Source organism: Scatophagus argus, chromosome 16, assembly GCF_020382885.2.
Source record: "Scatophagus argus isolate fScaArg1 chromosome 16, fScaArg1.pri, whole genome shotgun sequence".
NCBI classification, from domain to species: Eukaryota; Metazoa; Chordata; class Actinopteri; family Scatophagidae; genus Scatophagus; species Scatophagus argus.
Window position 1 is genome coordinate 2,986,725 of NC_058508.1, and position 10,618 is coordinate 2,997,342.

General features: G+C 42.3%; 1 protein-coding gene across 7 annotated transcripts in view; it reads left to right on the forward strand.

Moving 5' to 3' along the window:
* Positions 1–9,920, forward strand: part of hoxb3a (homeobox B3a) — an 88,890-nt gene extending 78,970 nt beyond the window's left edge. For all 7 annotated transcript variants that reach the window (XM_046415146.1, XM_046415147.1, XM_046415149.1 and 4 more), the window contains 2 exons: positions 1,158–1,873; positions 6,038–9,920. In XM_046415146.1, the coding sequence (XP_046271102.1) occupies positions 1,279–1,873; positions 6,038–6,903 (1,461 nt within the window). In that variant the 5' untranslated portion in view covers positions 1,158–1,278 and the 3' untranslated portion in view covers positions 6,904–9,920. The remainder of the gene's footprint in view (positions 1–1,157; positions 1,874–6,037) is intronic.
* The last annotated feature ends 698 nt before the right edge of the window (positions 9,921–10,618 follow it).

A 10,618-nucleotide genomic window follows, 5' to 3' on the forward strand; every position in this document is an offset into this window, starting at 1 on the left:
CTTTTGTTGGCCTCTTTTGCTTAAACCCAAGTCCAAGTGTTCTATTTATTTATTGTTTTTAACCTTTTTTTTTTTAACCATATTAACCATACACTTTTAGCATCTGGAAAATATTTCCTTTCTGAAGTCTGATCCCGTTTTTTCCCCTGGTCCAAAAAAAAAAAAAATAAAATAAGAAAAGAATATATTTAGAAGTATTCCCGAGATCACCTTTAACACAGAGATTTACCTTAAAAATCTCACAGTGTCACGTGTCGTTAATAGCCAACGTTTTTCTTTGTTAAACGCTTTTTTAAAATTTAAAAATCGCAATACTGCGTAATTTATCACCCGGCTGTGATGCAAGAGTTTGCCTGTTATTCAGCAGCAAAGATCGCTTCCGGAGATAGACTCGTAGCTTTGAGTGAGGTAACAGCCAAGCCAATACAGTAAATCATGTGTGTGAGGCGCTGGTTGACAGAAATAGGCTACCTACATCAGTCACAAAGGAAAATATACACAGGCCACATTCACTGCCGCCATTACACAACAAAATGTCATGTTCAGGCTGACTAACACCAGACGGGATGGGGTAGTGCTTTATTATGAGAACACACATCTAAATTAAATTAGCGTATCGAATAAGTAGACAAATACGATGTATAGTAATGTAATAACAATGGTGAGAGATTTTATTTCATTTTATCCTTATCCAAAGGTGAAGCAGCTTTATCCTTTGAGTAACTGCTGAAAAAAATTGTAAGTGAAAAACACAGTAAACAGCAGTGATTGTTGCTACTAACATTATCAGTAGTAAGAATAGTTGGGCTGCTATGTTACCACTTAAAAATAAAATAATAATAATAATGTTTAACTACTATGATGTAATGGAAATTTAACATTCATAAGTGTATGCATCTTTTCATGTATGTGTGTGTGTGTGTGCATGTGTGTGTGTCTGCATGTGTGAGTACAGAGGGGGAACACAGTTTGCCCTCGTTGTGCCCCCTCCACTGGAGCATCTGCAGGCTGTGCACTCGGCTCAGAAGGGAGGGGGGGAGGGAAAGGGGGGTGAGAAAAGAAAAGCAGTGGTTTCTATTCATGTCATGGTGCCTTTCATTGGAGGAAGATGGATTTATCTCTCTTATTTCTTTATTCTGCCTTTCCTAACCTTTTAGGTCAGATTGCAGGGGACCGTTGGAGAGACACCGTCACGTGACCCCCGGTACCAAATGGTCTTCCGGCAGTGGCTCTCAACAAGGACCGGAGCACAAGAAGACGCCGCCACTTCTCTCAGAAATGCAGAAGACAACATACTACGACAACTCCTCGACGCTTTTCGGTGGCTACTCATCGTACCAGGTGCAGGGGGTGGCAGCAGCAGCAGCAGCCGCCAATGGCTTTGGGGGCTACGATGCCCCGGTCCCAGTGTCCCACCACCAGCCGGTCTTCCAGTCGGCAACCCATCTGGATGTGGATTCATACCAGCGCTCTGCCTGTTCTTTACAGTCACTGGGCAGTAACAGCAGCCACCAGCAGCAGCAGCAGCAGCAGCTAGCCAAGACCAAGGAGCTGAATGGCAGCTGCATGCGGCCCAGCCTTCCGCCTGAGCACCACCCCAGCTCCCAGGTGTCCCCTCCACTGCCCCCCAACCCCAGCAACGGTAATAACGGGGCTCAGCAGCCGGGTGGCAGTGCTGGGGCTTCCTCAGTGTCTAAATCAGGCCCCAATAAGTCGTCTAATTCTTCCTCCTCCATATCGTCCTCCACATCATCGTCCTCCTCCTCACTGCCCCCCAACCCGACCTTGGCCAAGCAGATCTTTCCCTGGATGAAAGAGTGCCGACAGACGACCAAGCAGAAAAACTGTTCACCCAGCAACAACTCTGGCAATGGTGTGTTAGATTACACCTGTCTCTGTCTCTCTGTCTGTCTCTCCTCTTAGCACCACAGAAACAACATGGCTTAGTAGAATCATTGTTCCTCCTTCACTAGTCTCTCTTTCTCGCTCTCTCGCTCGCTCCTCTCCTCAGCTCATTCCGTTCTTTTCCTATTTCTTTCTCCCTTGATTTTCCATCCTCATTAGCATCGTTCTTCCTATTATCTGGTCTTCCTTTTCCCATCACCACATCCCTCTTTCTTCACCTCTCTTATCACCATCCTCTTTCAAGCCTCAGATCCCCAGAGGATTTAAAGGGTTTCTCAGACTTATTGTGGCAAAACAGGTTTCTACAGGCACTGCTTCAGACAGGAAAATGACCACAGGCAACTAGTAAAACTGGTCATTAGGTATCTGAAGCTGGTAAGTTAGTCTGCCCTAGTCCAAGATAAATTTATGTATCTTAGTATTGCTTTTTAATTAACATGGTTGGTAAGCTGGGTTCATTCTACATTGCCATTCTTATTTGATTGAGTCTCTTGACTTATCGAAGCCAAGTAGCAGATGTTTGGGACTTACAAATCCCAAAATATGGCAAGCAGAGACTAGTGACACCTGACAAATATCGTGTGCTCTGGTAAATAAGTAAAAAGCAGGAAAAAAATGTTTATTTGTAATGACAAAGAAAATCCATATATGTATTTGTAGGAAAAGACAAGTGTTTACATTATATGATGTATGAATGTTTGGATTCAACAACTCTAGATCTTAAACACATCTTAAAGTGCACATTTGTGCTTTCATTGCCAGAGTAGAACATTAATATGTGTGTTAGCTGCAGAGCTGAGTCAAGAGGCGATTAGGTTAGCTAATAATAGCTTAGGTTTGGCACCATCATGTCTTCAAAGAGATATATAGTAAAATCTGTGCATAATGTTTGGAAGCAATGTGTTTTTTGTTTTTTTTAAGGGCCAAGACAGATAGCCAACACTTGGAACCAAAGTACTTTTGCAATAAAAATTAAAATAAAAGTGTCAGCATTTAGAATAAGCCCTGATGGAATGTAACTAAGTACCTTTATTCAAGTAGCCCCCTGTACTCAAGGACAATTTTGAAATACTTGTGTTTTAATTGAGTATTTTCATTTTCTGCTGCTTTATTCTTTCCTGCTACTACATTTAGGAGTGTTATTCTGGGTCAAATATTAAGCTGGAGTACCTAAAAAAGTTAAACTCGACAAAGAGAGATGGTCTAGCTCACCAGCTGCCAGAAACCACACTTTCTCTGTTCATTTACTGTCTCCTCTCCTTCCATCACTTCCTTCTCATCCTTTCCTTGCTCTCCACCTTCTGATTATTATTTGCCCTGCGATTGCTCTCTCCTCCTCCTTGACTGCTTTTTGCCACCTCCTTGGAAAGGCACTGCAAAAAGGAAGATATTAACACCATGAATTTAAATGTCATGTACGATAACAGATGAATTGATTTTCAGAGAGCGGGAGAATGACAAGCTGACATTTGAAAGGGAAGATATTAGCTGGTGGGGGGAAAAAAAACAACAGCATGATAAATTGTTATATAATCAGCATGTGTGATAACAGACAGACAGAGATGTTATTTGAATTGGTAGTTATCAATGAGAGAAAATGTGTTGCGCCATAATGAATATGAGTGTCATATTCAAAAAGCTTTCAGCTGACTGGGCATAGAGTTGGGAAGAGATTAGACTGCTTATTGATGAGAATTTGAAAACAATCATTTCAAGGATGTCATCACTCTGTGAGACAGATGATGTGATGGTTACCTCTCTCATCTTTCTGCCCCCGTCCACAGAAATAAGCATTAAAGTCAACTGCTTCTACTGTTGAGAGAGATACAATTATGGAAAGATAGGATCTCAAGTGCTTGCTTTGAACTGTACTGCATCAGCAGTTATTAGCAGCATGCACACAGACACAATCCAGTGATTTCATAACAAAGGCATATTCTGCATGCTCACGGAGAGTCACGAAAGAAGCACTGTCCTTCAGCACCACTGTTTAATATGGGATAAACATCAGATGGAAAAAACACCAGCCCAGAGCTGGCAAAGTGTCATGTGTTGCTGGTTAAGTCAGCATACTCTATCAGCCATTTACTTCAGTAGTAAACCAACCATTGTGTTGTTTTGACACATGGAACATGTAGAATTACTGGCTTCAGCTGATGTGGTTGCTTTTGACAGTTACGCTTATGGCAAACATCTCAAGTCTTTTCACACCAGGCATATTGTTACAGCTCTGCCTATTGACTCTGTCATTATAATAACATGGTATACACCAGTGTCACTGCTGGGATCTGGTAATGCAGGAAGAAACAGCAGGACTCAGACAGTCTGACAGGTTGTACACAAACTCCAGGGTTAGACAAATTTTTTAGGGCAGCAGTACAGTTATTAACAAAACTTAACTTCCATCACAGTGTAGAGGCCAAATTCCCTCTTCAGCTCTGACCCTCCGTACTTGCTGGAGTTGTGCACACTCATACAAGTGAGTGAAGGATTGTTGCCACTCATCTACACCTACCATCAGGAAGGCTCTAATGTTCGGATTTTGTTGAGCCCCATTTAAGAGAGCTGTTGATTCACCTGTTGTTTCTCTTAGTTAGTCTGGCCTCATTGATATAAATGGGTTGGACACAAGATTAGAAACACATTCAGTATGATGCGATGTGATTTACCCGCCAAAATGATCATACAGTTGAATCAAAATCAAAATTTGAAAAACTAAAAATTAAAAAAATCAAGAAGCTGAAGATTACATTGTTGTATTAAGTTGCAGTAGTTTGAGCTCTCACTGTATAGTAAACTGATAACACAGTGAGGATAAACTAGCTTAATTGTCAGCTTGTGCACAACATGTCCGATCACACGACTGCTCGTGATCGTTCACATGTTGGATCTACTTTTACTCCAAGATCTCAGCAGTGACTTTGGTGATTACAGCGTCGTTCATAGCTAACAGAACCGATGGCCAGAACTAAGAAAATAAGCTGAAGTTGTAATTAAAGTGGAGCCTGTAGGTTTGACTCCTCACTGCAGTGGCAGCACTGGTTTAGAATGGCTGTGATGTGGAAAATAAGGAAGATCTTGTTATTTCAAACACAGGTAGTAGTAAAGTACATGTGTGAAGCAGGCTTCTGAACAGCCAGCTTTCTTTGCATAAACGTGCATTGACATAAACTGATTCACTTGCAAACGAATGACGTTTCTTTAAGTATTAAGTATAACAGTATTAAGACAGAACGCTGCATTGCAGAACTGACTGAAAGGATGAAGGACAGTCGTCAACGCCATGCTAGTTAATTGTGGCCATTGTACTTGATTATGTGCCTTATTCGCTCAGATAACTAACTATGCTTTAGAGTCGGTGAAACATATCTTATAAAGCAGTGACAGCAGTTTGTGGATTCAAGGTTAAGCAGTCTCTATGAACTAATTAGCTTCCTTCTAAGCGTATTTTGAAAAAAAAAACAAAAACCATGTACACCTATCACTTGCGCTCACTAAGATTGACTGACAGTGCAGCAGGTTTCCACTGATGTGGAGCAAGTCACTGAGAACGTTTCAGCTCTAGTACAAGTCAGTCTGACTATCACGTAAATGTCATGAGAAGTTTGACTCTTCTTAGCAAGCTGATTGAAGTGAGGGCAAATCAACCTCAATTCCTGCTCACAGTCTTTGTGCTGCAGCTGCTGTTCCTGTGGGGGGTTTGTCTTTCCAGTCAAGATGCAATTTAGCTGCCCTCGGCCAGCGCCGGGGCCTCTGTCTCTTAATAACTGCCACTGTTATGAAGTGTTGACAACTAATATCAAGGGGTAATTCCGCCAGCATGCCTGGACCCCCCTCTGCTTTATTAAGAACTTGAATGCTTTCAGTTTTCACCAGTATGCAGCTTGATTGTGTTTTATTCCCTCTTCTTCTTTGATTGTATTTTCATTTCATCATCCTTTTTTTTACCTCTTTCATACTGCATCCTCATTTTTTTCATTTAAACTCTTTTCTTTCTTTTTGCGTGTTTCAACCTTTGTGCTTCCATCTTCCTTTTGGTAGTTTTTCTGCTCCATTTTTTTCATTATATTTTTCATCTTTTTGGACCCCTCTCTGTCTCTTCTCTGCATAACGTTTTCTCTCGTCTCCTCAGCATCAGGAGGAGCAGAGAGTGGCAGCAGTGGAGAGAAGAGTCCTACTGGCGGGTCTTCAGCGTCATCTAAGCGGGCTCGTACGGCGTACACCAGTGCCCAGCTGGTCGAGCTGGAGAAAGAGTTCCACTTCAACCGCTACCTATGCCGGCCGCGTCGCGTGGAGATGGCCAACTTGCTCAACCTGTCTGAACGCCAGATTAAGATCTGGTTCCAGAATCGACGTATGAAGTATAAGAAGGACCAGAAGTCCAAGGGCCTGAGCTCTAGCTCTGGAGGGCCCTCACCTACTGGCTCCCCACCCCTGACCATGCAGTCGTCTGCCAGCTTCCTCAACTCCATGCATCCCATGGGAGGGGGAGGAGGGGGGGCAGGCTACGATGTCCCATCTCCGCCATCCTTTGGCAAGCCCCACCAAGGAGTGTCTTACTCCATGTCCACTGCCTACTCCAATGTCCCTGTGAAGGGTTGCCCACCCCAGCAGAAGTATGGAGCCCCAGATCCGGACTACGGTGACCCCCATCCCCACCACAGTCTAGTGCAGGCCAACAGCGCTGGCTATGGAACTCCCACCAACATGCAGGCCAGTCCAGTCTATGTAGGGGGTGGCAGCTATGTGGAACCCATGCCTGGCTCGGGGCCTTCTATGTACGGGCTAAACCACCTCGGCCCCACGCCACCCCACCACCAAACCATGGACTACAATGGCGCCGGGCCCATGACGGCGGCCAACCAGCACCACGTGGGTGGAGGGGGCCCCCCGGGTCCGTGTGACCCTCCCACACACCCTACGTACACCGAGCTGTCGGCGCACCACACCTCGACTCAGGGCAGAATCCAGGAAGCACCCAAGCTCACTCACCTGTAGCAGGTTTGGAACAAAATGACAACGTAGGAAATAGTGAAGACAAACAAGTAACACGACGTGACTCACTAACAGACTAACTAACACACGGTGACTCTACTGCTGCAACGAGACGGCACGAGAGACCCAACGAGGCAGCCTGAAGCCATCCAGTGGTTTGTCCTGCGCTCTGTAGCCACAAAAGGGAACAATCGGTGTTTGATCTTGTTCAGCCCCACCCTGTTTCCACTGCCTTCATCAACAGCTCCATCAGGCCTGAGAGCTTTCAGTGTTACCTTGAAAGTGCAGTTAGTTTTATTTATAAGGGGGGGGGGGGGCTGTGCCTATTATCAAGTGGAAGTGACCCAAACCATGTTACCACTAAAAGCCACATCTCTGCCCTGTAAAAGTGCTGAAATCAGTGGAAGATGCCTAAACATTTCTAAGGATTTGTTTTCAAGCTGGGACCAAACTTTTTAAGCAACGACTACTGAAATCTCATTGTCTTACAAGAAAAAGAAAATCAGAACTTGTCTACCATATAATGAATTATCACTTTAACTGATAAAAAAGGATTCCATTAATTCAAAACTTCTTAATGTTGTAAAGCACACGATTATAATATATTTTTAGCTCCTTTTATCCATGCCTACACATTTAACTTGACCCTTTTTAGAGCCATTTACACCGAGTGTATTTCTTGGTCCCAGGACAGTGAATCATATTGTAGTCAGTTGTCTCCGACGTCCCCGTGGAGACAGTGAATGTCAGGAAGCTCTCTTGTGGCACTGGTGCAGAGACATATCGGCAGCTGTTTGGCATAATGGGATGTATGGTGAGCAGCATTGTTTGGTCAGTGTTCACTAGACTAATTATCCACTGTGCAGTCAGTGTGAAAACTGCAGTTTGGACTACTTTATTCAAACAATGTTTTTGATTAAAAATATTTCTCAGGAACCAAAAAAAATCTAAAATGACTCTCCATATAATGAACAATTTTTTAAGAATTTAAAACATTGCAAAATTATTATTTACAAGTCACGGAAGTCTTCCTCCATTGATTTCTAATGCATTACAAGACATTTCCAAACAATTTTTGTGTGGACAGAACACATTGCAGGAGTAGCTCAGCTAGCATGTTGTAAAAAAGACTGAGTTAGAGTTAGTATGTGATTTAAAATTGTACTTTGATAATAAAATCCCCCCCTTAAGACACACACATATACAAACAGCTCTCCCGCCTGGTAAATGAAATAGTTGAGATTTTAATGGGTAGTTAACGAGGCGGTTAGATTTATGACACTGAGCTCTCTCCCCCTCCAGGCAACACATGTTGTTGTCAGCCGAGCTGAGCTATGTGGAGGGCTTTGCCTCTCCATCAGCCACAGAGAGAACAGAAATATATGGCCGGAGCTGGCAGCACTCGTCTTCCTCTGTTCCCCTCATAAAAACCACTGGACGGTCTTCCCTTCGCTGTCTCTTTCGGCCTCGTGTCATGCTTGTCTCTGTCCATCCAGACCGAATCACTACTAACCCTCTGTCTCCTGTCTGTGGCAGCAGCACATGTCTTCTGAAGGAGGCAAAATTTCTCAAATCCGCCACAGACCCCCCCACCCCACCCCACTACACAAACACACACACACACACACACACACACATACACACATCCATCAATGCACATGCACTCACCACCCCTCCAATCACTATAACAGGGTTTAAGAAGCTAAGCTACGAGCTCAAAGGCTAAACTAGCTCCAATGGACACTCATCTGTGCTAAGCTATGTTAGCTAGTCACTCTTCCATACACCCACACACAGCAGTGCTAAGCTAGCTTCCTTTCATTGACACACATCCACAGCCAGGTTATGCCAGCTGTTGACATCTTTAAACAAACATATGAGAGGACACGGAAGAGAAATTTTTAATGTTCTTATTTTAGCACATCATCGACACAGGGTAAATAATAAGAGTGGAGAACACTATTTATTTATGTTTGGGTAAGTCATTGCCCTCCCTCTCTCTCTCTCTGTCTCTCTCTCTCTCCCTCTCTCTCTCGCCTCCCCTCTCTCTCTCCCTCTCTCTTTCTCTCACTTTGGAAGGGTTCATTGACATTAGAGGACACCAATGCATAAAAGTCCACATTTTGTATTGTTTTGTTTTGTTCTCACATATCTTGACTTTTAACGTGGATACAGGGTATATATTTGAACAAAAATGCATGTCCCAGAAATCTGAGCTGATGTGTATCACACATTTTGAAAACAGCTGGGTTTACTTGTTTGAACCGTCGCTGAGTGGAGTTTGTGTCAACACACACACACCAGAGTGTTCAAAAACTGAAAAACGAGCCGTGTGTGTTCTTGACCCCCACTACACTCTCTGCTGTTCTAGAAATAAACCTGTTGTATTGTTTTTAAAAGTGCAGATTCGCACAAACGCTTTTCGCATCTGGGCATCATTGTTGCACTTAGAGTTTACATTTTGATGGTTAAAGGTAAAAAATAATAATAATAAAATCTTATTTTGAAGACGGAAGGCCGTCCAATCAAAGCGTCTTTCGCCAATGTGTGTTCAAGTGAACATTCATATATAAATATTTATTTGTTATAGCCAGTTTAAAAAGACTTTCTGTTTTGTATTATTATTTATCCTTCATGTATTTATATCGAGAAAAATTACTGTACTTTTTTAGTATTTACCTGTTATGAAAGAAAAAAAACAACGTTGTTTCTTCTTGTCCATTGTACTGAAGTTACATTTTTTTAGTTCTTGTACTTTAGAAGAAAATAAGTAGCTTTTTTGTTCCTATAATGACCCTTGTACATAAATGTTTTGGCTTGTACAGGGAAAAAGGCAAGGATGGGAATTGGTGACCCATCCATGCATAGTCGGAAAATTTAGACGAACTATTAGCTGGAAAAAAACGAGTCTTTTTGGAGAAAAACAACCTCTTTCTTTGTCCTTTGTAGCTCCTTTTTCTTTCATTGTTGAGAGAGTTGTCTGTCGAACAATTCTTTAATAAAATGTTATGTTATTCAGAGCTATCGTCAGTTTTGTATGATTTTCAGGAGTAAAGAATTTGACTCTCTGATAGAACATCTTAGAAGGTCATCATCACCTAAAACCCAGAGAGTCCCATCTGAGAGCTCACTAATACTGTGTTTGGCAGTGTTATTGTCAGGTGGAAACCTGCCAGCACAGGTTGTACTGATTGTCATGGCAACATGCAAACAACCATTTGCGCTGCTGGGCTCCTCTTGGCTGCCAGCTGTGGCAAAATTCATAAACTATGAAAAGTTTATGAATTATGAAAAGTTTATGTCAATAAATGCACACCAGAAATCAACAAACTTTTGAAGTCAGTCAACGTCTTTGGTTTTGGTTAATTAGCTGTGAAGACCACTTTTTAGTGCCTTATGGGGCCGTTCATAGTGCATTATAATGCTTTCATAATGCTTCATGATGCTACTCATAAAGAGAAGAGAGAGAGAGAAGACCTATAATGAATTTTGAGTATAGAGTAGTAGAGTATGAGTATAGGTAGTCCAAATGTGTTATAAGTCCCATCAGTCAACCTCTAGTTTAGAATTAGTCAGGACAATCATGAAGACACCTAAACTTAGAATTCAGTATAAGTCACATGGCTTATGATTGTGGATATAGTGAAAAAAATATTATTTGTTTATCAGTGTAGTCTTTATTAATACGTTATAATACACTATGAATGCCACCATAACA